The 17,290-nt window shown below is 38.0% G+C and overlaps 1 protein-coding gene across 8 annotated transcripts in view; it reads right to left on the bottom strand.

Annotated features, from left to right (window-relative positions):
- The window catches only part of LOC132104292 (adhesion G protein-coupled receptor B2-like), a 310,415-nt gene that overhangs the window by 218,476 nt on the left and 74,649 nt on the right, over positions 1-17,290 (bottom strand). For all 8 annotated transcript variants that reach the window (XM_059509655.1, XM_059509657.1, XM_059509661.1 and 5 more), the window contains exon 2: positions 13,728-14,556. In XM_059509655.1, the coding sequence (XP_059365638.1) occupies positions 13,728-14,541 (814 nt within the window). In that variant the 5' untranslated portion in view covers positions 14,542-14,556. The remainder of the gene's footprint in view (positions 1-13,727; positions 14,557-17,290) is intronic.

The following is a 17,290-nucleotide window of genomic DNA, read 5'->3' as shown; positions in this document are numbered from 1 at the left end:
TAAATGCATTACAGTATCAAAAAGCTTGGAATAACTTTTTACAGGCATGGTTTCAATATGATCTGTGGCAGATTTGGGGATTAAACCGATGAAAACTGTTGGAGGAGTTCTGCACAATTCAAAATAGCGAGTAATGTAGTCAGGCAGAAATTGAACACCCCACGTCCACTAAATTTTATTTCTAGGCAATGCAGTTCAAAATTTATTAGTCAAAAATTAAAATAAATGTGAAACTGTGGTTGGTGCTAGAGGGCACGAGACACTGGCACCAACCCTGCACTGGAGATCTTGAAATTAATCATAATCACCAAACATCACACCTTTTTTGCATGAAAAAAAGAGATTGGAAATATGCAGAAAATAACATGCATTTGGAGAAACAGACTAAGTGGACGGACAGTTTATCTAAAAACAGTTCAGCTATATTATCAGTACTACAGACATCATGGCTGAATTCTTTGTCAAGATTTAAGAGCACAGAGATCCACTCTTAGCTCCCACAGGGCTTAGCTCAGGACAGGGCTCTAATTAACAGCAGTGCTGCTTTGTGCAGGGAAAGTGGGGGTGCACAAGAGACCCTTTACAGTCCCTCGAGCCGAATCCAATTTCACCCATTAATGAAGATTGTGACTGATTCAGGCTGCACCAGTAATTGGTGCCCAATGGGAAGTTGTGCATCCCGGTGCTTCATGCTTTGGCAGTACTGTTGTGTGCTACACACCCAGCATACATGCTAGCAATAAAGCCACAATACAATAACATGCACGCTTCATGGGTTGACATTAGCTGCCAATGCCATTGATTAAATGACAGGGATGTGCAAAGCAAACAAAAGCTGTAGCATTTCTATCACAAATAGGTGGCCAAGATGTAAAATTAAGTGGATATTTGAATTAAACATTGGTCAATATTAAGCAAGGAATTGATTATCTTGTAAGTGTAACAACAGCAATTACCAGGTCATTGGTGCCCTCTGAAGGCATTTGTAATAATGCAAATTGTTTATTTTGTATTAGCCTACAATATATTTTAACAGTGTTATTCAATAATACGGAGCCCTGCACATGACACAAGGAAAAATAAATAAATTGTGCGCACGATTTACAAATTCGTTCCCTCAATGTACTAAAACGTGCACAAGATTACTATTGCATTCCCTCGATTTGCAAATCGAGCGAACGAATTAGGAAATCATGCACACAATTTATAAATCGAGTGAACTGAATAGTATACAGAGGGAACGCAATAATAATCATGTGCATATTTTAGTACATTGAGGGAACGAATTAGTAAATCGTGCACATGAGTTAGCTTAATATTTGTTCCTGCATGTCATGTGCGGGGCTCCGTACAATAAAACCAGATGATTATTATTAATTAACCAATCATTATTGCCTCATTGTTTTTATGTAATACATTTTAAATCATGAAAACTAGAATATTATGACAAAAATGTTGTTGTTGGTGATGAAATTATTACCAACATTAAAACACGTTACTAACATCAACAGTCAAAAAAGTTTCACAGGATGGTAAGACCGCTAGACCTGGTCTTTTCCTTCTCAGAGGTACAAAAACATCTTAATTTTAGGAAGTGCAGCAACAATTGTAGAGATTTTTTTTTCTTTTTTTTTTTTTTACTGATTTAAACTGATTTCCAAAGGCAGTGGAGGGTATGATTAAATGTTATGGTTAAATTAATAGCGGCAATACACCAGCTACAGAGTGATTTCTACCTCAGTGGCAGAGAACATGTACAGCTACACATATTATATTAGGCTAGTTTTATTGTAAGTCATTGTTTGCAACTCCAATTGTAAAGACACTGGAAGGATAGAGAATAACAGTCGAAATGCTCTTGCAGTGGTACAGTAAAAAAGTCCATGTATGAAGAAGCGTAGAAGAAAAAGACCACAAGAAAGCGAAATAACACCCCCCATGTGAGTCAGACCTCTGGTGTCTCCTTTTATCTGTCTTTCTTCCTCTCTGACTTTGCCCAAAGTCTTCAAAGTGAATAGGAGAGAACAACCACAAAGAACAGAACTGCACTCCATCTGATTTTCAGAGAGGCTGGTTTCACACACCTGGCCGTGTGTTTAAAATATGTGCATGCATGTGGGTGCAGCACATGTATACTGCCTCAGTTACCACTCTGTGTGAGCCGCAGCAGAGCGCGATGACTTAAATGATTAACGACAGTTCTCAGCTGGGCCCCTGCACACCACCCAAACCTCTTTCATGCTACCAAAAAAATAGATAAAGTGCAGCGCCACGTTTAATGACAAGCTCTTCTGATTGATGCTCTTCTCATGCATGGAAGCAACACAAAGACAAGTCTTTCAACCACACAGCCTTGCCGCATAGGGAGGAGGTTTTCGAAATGCCTGCTTTTGAAGATTTGGACAGCCCTTTTTCCTCCCACTGTGCATGGAAGCATTGATGGGCAGGCGCTCGGTTGTGGAGTGAACACCTCCTATGGCAGACCTAGGGCTGGATGAAGAGAGCATGAAGGAGTAGGAGCTGTCATGTTTCTTTTATGGCACACCACTTGTGTTTTTCTCAAAAGTATTTCTGAGGAGGCACTGGAAGCTTGAAAGTCCACATATAGTTGGAAATGGATTGAAGTGAACGATTCACAATGAGATATAATGGGTTTGAGAAAGTATGGCACAAAAGCAGCAAAGAGCAATGGATTTCCCAGCGAATCAACCTGAGAAGATCCAATAGCATTTACTTGGCTTTCTCAGGTTATGCACGGTAAGTCAATAATTGATCGGCAAGTTCCATTTGAGTTGAAACTGATGAGCCAATCTTTGTGCATTTGTTGACTGAAAACAGATTGACCAGAATACATCAAAACTGCACCTTGTAACTTAAATTGACAAATGACTTTTCAGAGATGGAACGAGTCTCATTATAGAAATAGAGAAATTTAGACTTTAAAATTTAAAGGACTATTCTGGTTTCAGTAGAGAGAGCAAAACTAAATCATCATAATGCTTATAACAAATATTATTTTCAGCTTGTACCTACTTTAAAAATGCAAAAAACTAGATGGTAGAAGCTGGTCGTGTTCTGGTCCTAAGAAACTAGATCCTGCTCATAACTAGCTCATAAAGAGCTCAGGACCGGCTTATGACCAAATAAAGACCAGCTTAAACCAGCTGCATGTTTCAAAACATACCTAATCAGAATAAGTTGTTGTTGTTGTTTTCAACAGGGAAGCTTCTAGTGGTGGAAATTATGATTCTTTCTAGAGATTCGTTCATTTTCAGTTCGTTCACCAAAATGATTCGTTCAGAATCGTTCACTGATTCGTTCAGTGATCATTTTCCGTATTACACAAAATATGCCAGCAGGTGGCAAAAAAGGGTGTATTATGTGTTTTGTCTTAAGTCAACAAACGTATTCACTTGTTACAAAAACTGACCTGGCTTTATAAAAATGTGTGCATAATCTCATTAAATATATAAAGTCTAATTAATTTGTTCAGATGAACAAAGCACGAGGTTTTCATGCCTAATTAGCATTTTAATTGTTTGATCAGATAGGTTGTATATTATATATTCACATTCATAAATCGGGGATTAAACGTTGAGTTATGTATGCTAAATATCAAAACAAGCGTATGTGCACAGTACCTGTAACTGCTCTTTGCATTTTGCGAGATTGACATGCTAAATGGCAGACTAAACCTGTTTACTCTCATTCATTTCGTTCACGAACGAGATAAGCTATACCAGTTCATTTAATTCACGAATGACGTATCCGTTCATTCAACTCATTCACGAACGACATGTGTGCCAGTTCAGTCATTTCATTCACGAACGAGATATACTAAATCATTCAACTCGTTCACGAACGACATGGGTATCAGTTCAGTCATTTCATTCACAAACGATAAGATCTCTAGATCTCGTTGAGACTCATGAAACTAGTTCATTGAAGGGCATATACGTTCACTACATTCAACAAATCACATGCTCTGTCACATCTCATAATCGAAGGCTATTGGCTCGCGGTTAAGTAATTCTTTGACAGGATGAAATGGTTCAGTTACCCGGTTCACCGAGCTGCGCATGCGCTGCTAATAGCGCCACGCTGCTGTGTAGGGAGGAACTTCAGTGAACGAGAAATATGAGTCAGTGGATTGCGTGAACGAGAACGATTCGTTCACCTAAAAGATTCGCTCAAAAAGAACGATTCGTTCATGTACGACACATCACTAGAAGCTTCACATTTCTGCTTTCAAATCCTCCAAAATGTTGGCCTCATTTACTTCTATTGTAAGTGTCTCACCATGAAAGAAAGAAAGAAACCAGAAAGTAAGCTGTACTGAACTCAGAATATTCCTTCATGTGGTAGAAAGGTAGAGATACTGTAAGTCACATTGTAAAAGATAAATGGTATAAGGTGCATGGAGAAACCAAAAATAAATATTTAAAGTACAAAATGATTATTCACATGACCACCTGTCCTTTCTGGACATCGTCTCTGCTCTCGGGGACTGTCAGCTGGCTAGCTTTCCTGACATTTGTCACACAAGACAGGCAGGTCGTACATCTCAGATCAGATTAACCAAGTAATTAAAGCTTTCTCAAGCATCACAATTACTGAAAGTAATCTCTAAGAGTGGGAAACTAATTGAAAGAAGAGAACAAGAACAAGTCAGTGTTCTCTAGAGATTTTAAATTTTCAAAAGACTACCTGCAGCTCTTTGTGCTTGGAATAGCATATTTTTTTCTGGATGCAGGAGCTGTGGCTTCTCAGTTATTTTGAATGGATGTAGGGTATTTAACATTGACATACTCTAGTAATGCCAAGTTTCCACCGAGATTACCGGAAGATTAGGCAAATAGACTGGTGATGTTGGTCTGTGCGCGTTTCTCAAAACAAAGTATGCTGATTTTGGACGTGCATCCTCGGAAGTTCGGACTTTGTGAATGCGACTCGGGAGTGTGATGTCCGCGACAACACAAATCCGGTAATTCTGCAAACAGCAGCGTACTTGATAACATCAGTCAGCTCAACTTGGCTACTGCAATTTTCCTCACTGTACATTTACAATAAAACTAATTATCAAATACCACTGCCTCCTTTCGTTTTCATTTAAACATAATAACAGCTGCAGAAATTTACTTAGTTAAGGGATATGTTTATATATACAGCCATTACAATGAAACAAAATATAATATTAATTTGCCTTTTTATTTTCATTTTAACATATAGATAAATTGAATACAGACTACAGAGTACCTGTTAGATTGACCCAAAACGAATTATATGTTATGTTTAACCACTAAAGAGACATCAGAGTCAGCGCCACATTTCAGAAGGACTAGCCGAAGTGAGACTGCTCTCGGCGTATACATGATAACTGAGCTGCCGCTGATCGCGTGGAGCTCACTGTCTCTGAGATCAGCGAAACACATTTTTAAATAGGCGCTGTCTTTATAAATAAAAAGCAGATTTTAGTTTAAAACAACTACATTTTCGCCTGAAATACTTTTAAAATTACATTTCGTGACACAATAACAGTAATATTTTGAAAATAATCCGAATAAAAGGTGGTCGAAATCACAATGCTGCGTAAACTCAACCAATCAGGATGTTTAGCGCCTAAGTCCCGCCCCTGAGTTTTAAAGTTCCGGAACTTTGAAAAAGTACTACCTAGACAGCAGGGACTTTCTGAGAGGCATTTTTTTACCCGGAACTTTATTTAGCTCCTGGTTCCTGCGGGGGAAATACACCAATTACCAGCCCAAAGTCCCTAGCTCCTGGGTAAAGTTCCTGTGGTGGAAACGCGGCTTAAGTCAAAACAATGAAGTGGAATTGTACTCATGTCTATCAGCACACCATCCATGAGGCCAAGAAACGGAGATGGATAAAAAGAGCATGATCCAAACTATTAACGCAGAAGATCTACCATCTCTGAACAAACGTTGACTGTTTGAAGTAAGATTTAGCACAATTAGCTGAAAGATTAAGATATCTGGATATAGGTCACGTAACCGGAGAAAGTGTCTTGGAGGGAGTACGCGTTTAAACACGTGAAATGTTTTCACATTTATAATTGATTTGTCTCTTATAGAAGAGCGGTAATTCTACAACTACAAATTGTTAACCTTAACTATAATAGGCAGTTTCGGCAAGATACAAAATCTTTAAAGCTGAAGAAAATAAGTTAAATTAAAATTACCAACCAACCAAACCAACACATTGATTCTGGTTTATCCTTTATCCTATTAATATTAAGTAAAATAGTAAAACTGCTGTGCAAGATAGTCGCCTGGCACGAGTGTCAAATGATTACAATATGCATCAATATTACAATAAAGAATCATGGATCCTGAAAAACTAAATTTTGTATTTGCAGCATTTCAATGACTGTGGGATGACCTGATGATTTTTTTGAAGTGAAAAAGAAAAAAGAAGCCAAACTAAGGATTAGAACACCTGGCTGAAAGATGTAATAGACAGCAGTAATGACCCTGATCTTAACCTACTGGCTTCTCTTGGTCAAAGGGAACCACATGTGGACAAAAGGCCAGTGAGAAGCCCGACTCGGATAGTGTAGCAGTCCTCTTCCTCCACCCCTGCAGTTCAAATCAGCAGTGGAACCAGAACTAAGAGGACTCCTTCATCCATCATAATGACACTGCTCACAAATCTCTAACAACAAAATTGCAGCCTCACCCCCGGGACTGCGCAGCTCCACATAATATACACATAAACTATTTACACACTACAAAAATACTATCTGCAGACAGGCCTTCAATGAGGGCACAAATACTCTAAATAAACGTTTTTGCTACAATATTTATAAATGGTATCCATACCTGTAAAATTGTGCATAAATGAGATTTCTACAGTTTCCAAATGTTTGTGTTACATAACAGAAAATAAAATATTGACAAATATATAACAGAATTAAATAGAGTATATTATTTAAAAATACAAAAATCATTATTATATGTGTGCCTAAAAATTGGAATGCACACACAAAATCAGCTAGCCTTCTCATAACGCTATGCAAATTTGTGTCCCGAAGTTGTTCGTTTTGTCGAAACACTGGGAGGCTGGCTAAAATTTGTGAGTCTCTCTTGGCACAAGCATACACAGAAGCACACTTATTATTCAGAGTAGAGTGAGTTATATTGATTCAAGGTCTTGAGTCCAAATAGAAAGACAGAATGTTTGCAACTATGAGCGTGTGTGGGCACTGAAGTTAATAAAATTGGTCAGACTAGCATTCAGTCCAACTTCTTTCCTTTAGTTACAGCAGTTGTAGTGCTAAAGGTTTTAGCTGCATGTATTTCTAGCAGAGAATGTGTCAGTCACAGTACTGTAGGAAAATTAATTGTTGCGCAGGTGGTGAAGGCACCCTGCTATCTCTGACTAGAGCAGTTATTTTAATTCTTTGGGAGATTTTTGTCAGCTGTTATTCGAAATCGTTTAACCTGCTGGACTATTTTGAGGCTGAATCTGTCTGAAATCCAAGAACAGGTCCACCTCCATCTCTAAGGGGCTGTTTACACCTGGCCACTTCATTGCGTTTTCTCAGATCGGATAGCTATCTGATTTATCAAAACGGTTCCATTTACACCTGGTCACATGAATGTGTTTTTGCGAAACGGATTTAAATCCGATCTTCAATTTCCGCGCTATATGCAGATTTAATGGAGTGCACGTCACCGAAAGCAACAGATATGAGCTGTATTTTATTGATCATCAGCTAAAATTTCAAAATCAAAGACCGCAATAAGAGAGAGCGGCAACAGCACTGGTAAGATCATTTCGTTTCTCTTCTATTAATGATGATGATTGTCTGTTAAGCGTTCGCGACTTACTTTCACTTTGATTTGCGATAGTTTGCACGTTGGTTTAATGAATATATGCTCAGCTTCTCATCTGGTGGTGTGTGTTCCAGTAGCGTCGTCATATCTGGCTATAACATTACATATAGCCTATAACACGCCCTCACACGTTTATTTTTTTAGCATTTTGGGGAGGAGTACAATTTACATATGTGGTTTTAACAACCAGATGCATTTACACTTGTCTAGTTTTGTCTGGAATGCGGCCCAGACCACCTCCTGAAGTGGTTTGAGCGATCGGATTCAAATCCGTCTCAAATGCGTTTCGGAGGGCATTTACACCTGGTCTTTTCACGATCGGATAGCTATTCGATCTGAGAAAACGCATGAAGTGGCCAGGTGTAAACGGCCCCTTGAGGAAAGGTGGTTCTTATAAATCTCAATGGTCAGAACCAGTTTTTTCCTGAATTTCCTGAAAAAAAAGGTCCACTGTCAATTGTGCAGTGATGTAGCACAGCTTACACAAACTTACAAACCAAGCAGTTAAGCTAAATCAGCAGTTCTCAATACCATTCCTCGCGCCCCCCTGCTCTGTACAGTTTGTTTGTCTCTCTTTGTTAACACACCTGATTCAGATTATCAGCTCATTAGAAGTGAGCTCCGTGCATGAACTGTGTTCCAATTGACATGGTCATATCTACACAGTGTTTTTTTCCCCTACTCCCTGCTGCACAACATCTGCACACACAGACAAGTGTGACATCATATAACTCTGTAAATAAATACAATTTAAATTCACATCACACACTTCATTGCACTTTGAATGGAATATATATGTTCGCTTCAAACTGGAATCATGGCGGAATAGAACAAATGTCTGAATTCTTACGTTCTAATAGAACAAATGTCTGAAGCGATTAGAGAGACATACAAATGTGCAGAGCAGGGGGGCGTGAGGCCTGGAATTGAGAACCACTGAGCTAAATGTAGGTAATGCTTGAAAAAATTGTTAATTACACAACACTGTAGCTACAAAACAATGACTCACTGGAAGTAAATCTTCCAAATGAAACAATTCACTAAAATGACTCAGACTTCAGATTACTACACAAGAAAGTGGACATTCTAGAAGAAAGTGTTTGTTTATTACCTTAACTGATTGTATTGCTACATAGGTAAATACACTGTTACACCACAAAAAAGTCACTTTTATTTGTATAAGGCTTTTTACACACACATTGTTTCAAAGCAGCTTTACAAAAAATCATAATTTCAGTGTTTATCATATATTAATATATTCATGCCTTACAGTCACATTCAGCAGATTACAGTTGGGTGATAATATAGTTTACATTTGTAATATAAACAATCACACATTTGTGATATTGTTTTATGTGAGTATACTTTATGTATGAGGATAAAACTTGAAATACGTCTATATCCAACTTTATATATAAATCTGTGCACTAATATAATTAAAATTTTTCAAAGATATAAACTATTTTACTATATTGCTAATTGTGTATTCATGGTCAAAGCTATACAATTTGGGGAAATAGATAATATTGTACAACTAAAGATGTAGTAATGCTAGCAACTATGTTAGTTAGGGCTGAAAGAACGCATCTACTACCAGTCAAAAATTTGAAAAAAGAATTATTGGTTGCAGATCTACTCCTGCCTGGAACATACACTGTCATCACAATTACCAAAGAAGTATTTTAAGCATTCAGAGAAACATACCCAGATTAATTCATAGTAATAGAGTCTAATGATGTATTTCATGCTTCATATAACCTCTGTTATATTTCACCTTGTATTCATTACCCTTTCCATATGTCAATGATGTAACAGACAGTGTGCTCGAATGCCAGCAGGAAAAAAAATGCAGCTTAGTCAGAATTCAAAGAAAGAATCAAAATTCTACTCAGACCAACATGAGATGTATAGCTCAAACAATTCTAAGACGCATTAAAAAAATTACACAAAAACCCACAGCTCAAACATTGACTCAAACTGGCTGCTCTGCATGTATTTCAGCAAACCAGCAGTCCTCTTTCTGATGACAAACAGCAGGGTTGACAGGTTTACAAAAAAAAGAAAACCAAAAAAAAAAAAATAGCGTAGATGTCTATGCAGGGTCAGAAAGCGTTTAGATTTCATCAAAAATACCTTTGAGTTCCAAAAAAAAAAAGGTCTTACAAGTTCGGAACAACATGATAGGGCTGCACGATAACGGCAGAAGTTGCGATTGTCATGCATATTTTTCAGTAAAGTATGGTTCTATGATCAGCAGTAAATCTCCTTCCGAAGGCCATAGGGTGCTCTCACGCTGAAACTCCAAATACACCCCGCAGAAGAATCCCAGGAAATCCCTATAGCCGTTGCTGAATAAACAGACGATTTAAATGCTTTTATTGATTAAGTGTGACCAATAAACACACGACTATGGCAAAATATATATATGGTTTATCGGAGTTCTTATTATTATAATTTTCATTATTATAAAGTATATCTATAATGTAATGCTAATCGACATAGCCTTTATCACTGTTTAGAATACTATGAAATATGTTGCGTGCCATATTCTGTATAAGAAGCCACATCATCTTGCAGAAGGATTTATTTTAAACACTCGGCTGACGTTATGAAGTGAGTTTGGAGTAAAAAACATGTTATTAACCTTTTCAGTGGTGAGTTTAAAATATTCTAGTGAGTTTTTTTTTAAGACGACCATTATTTTAGAACGTTCCCCTTACTGTTTCCATGGCGATGTGTCAGGCTTGTCACATGACACACCGCATCTACAATAACACTATGACAGATGGATCGCTTTTATTTAGCTTTTAATTTTTTATTTAAAATATTCACAAACTTGCATACCAAGTCATGGACAATCTGATATTCCGATTCATAAATATGTGTAAATGAGTGTGTTTTGTCATATAAAAACATTTCTAAATTATCTTGATCGTGATCCGTAATGTTAGATGGGCACCGCCAATTTTGTTCACGCTGCAGTGAAGAGAGTCCTGTCAGTCGGATTTACAGCCGTGAATTCATCAATCTCACACTGCATAGTTGTGATAATACGACAAGAGCAGTGCACGCCTGTCTCTTGCTCAGCGCCAGTCAACACGCGAAACCACAGTTTGAATTTGGCAGTTATGCCACGTCACCAAACTTTCTAAAACCCATATGTGGGACCATACTCCCAGGGGCACAGAAATAAAAATCCCATATGTGGGACCGTATCGCCTTAAAGGGTTAAATGTGGTATTTTCACATGCTTTCAGGTGGAGCAGCATTTACTACACAGAGCCGTAGTTCACTGAGAAGCTACACAAACAGCTTTCATTATCGCAAATGATTTGTTCGATTTCATAATCGAGTCTGCATAGCTTGTCAGAGAACTATGGCTTTATGTAGTAAATGCTGCTCCATCCGAAAGCAGGTGATGGAGATTTACTACTAATCACAGAACCAGCTTTTCTGACAAGATGTGCATGACATTTGCATTTGATTAATCGTGCAGCCTTATGACACAAGGGTGAGTAATACATGACATAATGTTTAGTTTTGTATATACTACCCCATTAAGAACTATATAGTAATGTTAGTGAAACATTTAAAATAAGAAAAAATAATATATATATATATATATATATATATATATATATATACATAAGAGAAATATAAACACACAATGCACAAGGCGCTTTATGGAGAAAAAATAAATAAATAAACCTTATTGGATGCAATCAAAGAGAGAAAATATCAACATTAATTCAAGCATTGTAGATAATGCAGCATGCTGACCTGGCTTCTTCTGCCTATAAGTTGATGTTTCAGTCTACAGGAAATTAGATCAACATCACACACATGCAATAACAGCAGTTAGCCTCTATTAGCTAAAACACTAACATAAAAATAATATACGCTGTAACAGTGTGGGGATTTTATCCACCTTCGCCAACCCATCTCAATTTCTCTGCAAGAAATGCCTAGGCCCGGAGACAATTAAATAATTAATCCAATTAAGACTTCAGATAACATGCCTTTAATTTAAAAAATAACCAAGGGATGGTGACAGTTCACAGAAACAAACTTCATCTGTGATAGGTTAATCTCCCATCTATATAAATTAGTATTTTTTTAAAGTGATTTACTCAAAATCACCCCCCCTCACCAAAAAAGAAAAAGAAAAAAAAGGGAAAAACATCAAAAACTGTGCGACATCCTTGTGGATCTAATTATTACATCCACCTTATTTTTAACATAAGAGCAGGTTCAGCCATTTGTAACTTTAATGTGCAAGGCTTCCAGTGTCATTAGTGTCCAGTTATTTTGGCTCTGCAAAACAGCTTGTTATGCTGTTTTAAATTGTGGACTGGTATTCCTTATTATATGATTTTAATGTATTGTCATAATTCTAAAAACACTGGTTTGTAGCGCAAATAGTTTCCTACACTTTGTTATTCTTTTAGTTATTTACCTATAGGAGCTAATGAAGTCTTGCACTTTCACAGAACATACTGTAGCTAGCTTACTTCTGCATTGAAAAATAAGTAGCATTATCACATTATATAGTACTTAGGGGATCTGTATTGCTTGAGTGCTCTGATGTTCTGCATAATTTGTTAGGATTTTGAATCATTTGAAATGCAGGGATGCTATATATCCTCTATTCCAGAGTGGCCTAATTATGGGGGAAAAAAATATCCCAATACACATCTAAAAATACTGTAAACATCTTTCCAGAGATTAACTCTCCATGCTTGAAATTGGCTGGTGTCAGTGATGTCAGCTTTGAGGAGAAGGCCGTTTAATGTGCAGTCTTTGCGGGCACGGGAGAAGGCTGCATCTCTGTAGCAGGCACATTGGCAGTGTCCTCCTGTCTGGCACAGCCAATCAGCATGCTGACTCAAGGGAGGATAAAACTCAGTGTAGCTTTAGCTGAGAGACACTAGAGCGAGCCAGAAAAAGCCCGACTGAAGCACGCGTACACATACACATCCTCTCGTTCTCACTTTCCCCATTTAGTTGCTTTTTTTTTGGTGTCAATAACACACTTCCTGACTCTTTATCTCATTCAACTGGAAACACATGCAGAATGTTTCTATATGCGGCAACTTGACACTAAAGTCTATCAATGAAGTTGATCACCTTTGCAAACATTGTTTTAGTGGTTCAATGTCTCGCTACTTTCTGAATGAATCAGTGGTTCAGTAAAATGATGTGTGATTGAATCAGGGGTATTGAATAAATCGGTTAAGTGAATCAATGAGTCATTCATATGTTATTTGTTACCATCTACTGGCGTAACAATATATCTTGCAGAAAGAGTCCCTGAGATCCGCATTACTATACAGACAAAGATAACTGATACAGTTCCAAGTGCTGTACTAAACATCATCTCTTGTATCGCTACTCAGTCAATCACATTTGAGGACCAGACCTAACTTTGAATAATAAACACCAAAAATAACATATTTTAACAACAAATTATTTGTCACTGGAATTATCAAGAAACATCCAGTTAGGACACAGTGTATAACATAGTAGTAGCAAGTGTTTGTATGTGTAGCCTACCACCCAGTGTCAGCAGGACCAAACAGTGCAGCCAAGGAGAGTCAGTGATTACTATTTTATCACAAACACTTATTCTGATTGGAGCCAGTTTCAAGCGCTTTAAAGCTATTTTCCATTTTGTAATTAGAGGCTAATAATTGAAATATAAAATGAGTTTTCTAAATCAAATTAAGGTGAAAGTGAAACACTTTGCTTGTGATCCAAAACGGATTGGTTACCCAATCAAACAAAGTAGCTTGTAAAGCAGCTTAATTGATTTTAATGAAGCAGACTATAAATGAAACAGCTAGCTGCTGGTCTGAAAGTAGCCTGGCTTACCTTGCCGGACATCCCTGGGTGCTATAGCAATGCTGTTCTTTGAATGAAGCTGTGTGACACAACAGTCGTCGGTTGGGGATTGCAACACGCTTGCACTGGGGTCTAAAGAGTGGTTGTGGGGAGCAGTGGGCAGAAGAGAGACCGGAGGTGCCATGTTGGGACACACGCATCCCGTCTGGGTGATACTGCAGCTCTCGGTTTCCCAGCCTGAGCCAACGTGCAAGCACTCCTCGAACCACCTGCACAGGACTCCACACGTAAACTGACTTGAATTCTCATTATTAATGAGCAGAACCTCTATGAGCCGGAAGTCCAGAGTTTCCGCCGATAAGGGAGCATGGCCCTCGGACATCCCATCTCCATTTTCTCCATCTTTGTCAGGATGAGTGGTCAGGCACAACTGCACAAAGTTCTTATCAAATTGCAGGAACGTGTGGGGTCCTGGGACCATGCAAAGTTCGACGGCTTCAGGGTCTGAGTGGAAGGTGGGCTGGTCTGGGAGGCCACAGGTCTGGTTCGAAAGGTAGTGGTCCAGGGGCAGCACCAGCGGTGAAAAAGCTAAACAGGCGCCGGCATGGCGATTGAAGCGGAAATAGAGCGAGTACTTGGTGGGGTCAGGGTTCTCCACAGTCCAGGAGCATCCGGATGCCAGAGCGGACGGCCTGGGAAAGAGGTCCCTGAGCGAGAAGGAGCCGTATAAGACCCCAGCCACCAGAGAGGAGCAGGGGGCAGCCTGACCCAGTGGCTCCACAGCCCAGGCCAGTGCAAAAAGGGATGACAGCACAGACAGACAGAGATGACCAGCAGTGTTCATCCTATGTCATTTGTCCTGGTGGGGAAGAAAGAAATATAGATGAGTGATTCAAATACCATTTCAGTGAAGCCAATCAACTCGTTCTAGCTTTATTGTTAACTGAAATAAAATAGACAACTTTCTCATTTACATCCTTCATATACTAAAATAATTCAAACAAAAACAAAATTAATAAAATGTAATCAAAATTTAAAATAAAAACAGTAAATACAAAAATAAAAATGAATTCACAAATATTAAGTAAAACTATAATAGTACAGTATCTCAATCATACTAACTTAACACTGCTAAATTTGATTATCTGATTTGTGTAAAACTTTTGGTAAAACAAAAGAGAAGGGGAGTTCTGAAGGAGAAATTGCAAGAAGGGCAGCACAATGTTATTTGAATATTAGATTCATTAACAGATTTACATCACTAATCCGTTTTAATCTGTTCCATGGAGACACTGCGGAGAGTCGAAAACAAACAGCCAGAGAGAACGAAAAATGACAACAGAAAAAAACGAGACAGGAGAAACAGAGCGAGATGGAGAGGAACGGTTGTGTCACATATTGGGCCATTTAAGCTCTCTGACAGCATTAATGAAGCGGAAAGTTTTCCTGTAAACCAGCCCTTCGGTCTTGATTCCCACCTGCCAGAGCTCCTTACACCAGCATTTTTCCACAGCTGTGTTTGCGACCCCCTATTCAGCCTCTCCTGAGCCGCCGCTCACTTTTCATTCAGTCAGCCCGCCCCTCTGTCACTGGTCCCTTTGTCTTAATTACATTTGGTTAGTGGGTCACATTACAGGTATACAGTCGGCTGCGGTGGGACGTCCTTCATTCGGAGGGCCTTCGAGTTTCTGTACACTCCCACCTGGATCAATAGGTGGAAATCTCTGACTTTTCTCCTCCTTTACGCCTCTCTGTCATTCTGTCTCACCCTTCCTCTCCTCCTTTACACTCTCACTCAGACCAGACTTGTAAATCATTTCAGGGCTGCTTGTTCTCTCTGTGAAGGTCACAATCCTATTCACAAAGACACAAAACAGACACTCATACTTTTCTCCGATGTCTGAAATCCCTGACGGATGTACTGAAAAGACTGATGACTCTTCTGCAGAGGGTTTAGCCCTTCAACTAATCTCCCACACACAAATGCATCCTTTAGTTTCCGCACTGTGACACATTTATAGGTCTTTGAGTTTTTGATTAATAGCACATGGCACATGACATGAAACTCTTTTTTTTCCCTATCTATCGATTTATAAAAAAAATATATATTAAAATTAAATTCAGACATACAATGACTTGAACACAACAATTCTACGATAAGAGTGCATTTACCATCATCTTGTTTAAAAAATATATATTTATGTTTATGATAGGGTTACAGTGTCATTATGAGATGGTCAAATTATGCCAAAAGAAAAGATTTGGTAAAGTCTTTAAAGTTATACAGTTTTATCCAGTATTTTTTTTTTTTTTTTCTGTGTGTGTGTGTGTGTGTATGGAAACCCATAATTATAATCTCAACTTTATTCTCTTCTTTATTTATTTTTTATTTATTTATTAGTATTTATTAAAAAATATATATTTTCCCATTACATTCCTTTGTAAATGGTATATGCTGACAGTACTTTCTCAACTTATTCATTATGACTGATGTAAAAAAAGAAAAGAAAAATAATTTCTAAGTAGTTTGACAATATTTTATTTATTTGTCAAAATGTTAAAAACTTGCCAATAAACTAGATTTTTTTTTTCTTTATTGTGGACAATCTTACATGTCACTGAACCTTTGCAACTTTTGCTGAGTTGCTTATTGCGAGTTCATCTTTGATAGGTAGATAATTCACAGTTTAATATATAAAGATAAAATGCATTTGTCTAGTCAAGCATCTGTTGGGATGTTATGAATATTCTGATGCATCCAGCAGCCCATTAGCTCCGTGTATGAGGTGTGCTGGAATCAATCACCAGCAGCGAAGCGAGTTAAATGGAGCTAAGAATTGGCTCTGGAGAGGGGCCTTTAGACAAGGCAGATGAAAACACAAGACTTTAGAGTGGATACATCTTTCATATGATGAGAGGTTCCTGACTCAAGCTTATTATGAGATGGCTGGAATAAAGGGTTGTCATGAACAAAACGCACAAACAAATTATTCTACCAAGACATAAATAAATACTGCAGATGAACTGGCACAGAGAAGCAAGTCGCACTCCATTTCGCAGGTGCTTATTGCTTCTCTTATTCCTCATATTGCTGAAAAAATGCTTATCTGATCATGTGTTTGTTTATTTACTTATTGATTTATTTTGTGGGATTATAGTGATGAAAAACAGATTTTATTTTTTTTGTCACTGGCTATTTTAAACTGCAGGGTGCAGACAGGCCATATCTGAATGTTTGTATACATGTGACACTAATCTGAGTTGTGTGAACAAATCCTTTCAAATCAAATTTGCTCTACTTTCATATGTGGTCCTGGATTAGATACATTTCTGATTTGAGTCAAAATCGTCACATGAGAATTCATGTGTTTGTTGTACAAAAATCTACACGGTGGATTAAATCAATGCCTTCAGCGCCTGTTTTAAACTAAAATCTGAGAAAAACAGTGATGGCAAGATAGCACTTTTAATTGATACTGGAGAAGATGCTTCAGCAAAACCCAAGGGAATATATTACAACCGAGCTGTGTGAGCACATTAGTGCTGCAACTTCGAGGGCCGGCGTTAATGCTGTAAAATGTGAGAAAAAATTG

Source organism: Carassius carassius, chromosome 25 (assembly GCF_963082965.1).
Source record: "Carassius carassius chromosome 25, fCarCar2.1, whole genome shotgun sequence".
In the NCBI taxonomy this organism is placed as follows: Eukaryota; Metazoa; Chordata; class Actinopteri; order Cypriniformes; family Cyprinidae; genus Carassius; species Carassius carassius.
Note: the sequence above shows the minus strand (reverse complement) of the source record. Positions and strands in the feature narration are given on the sequence as shown.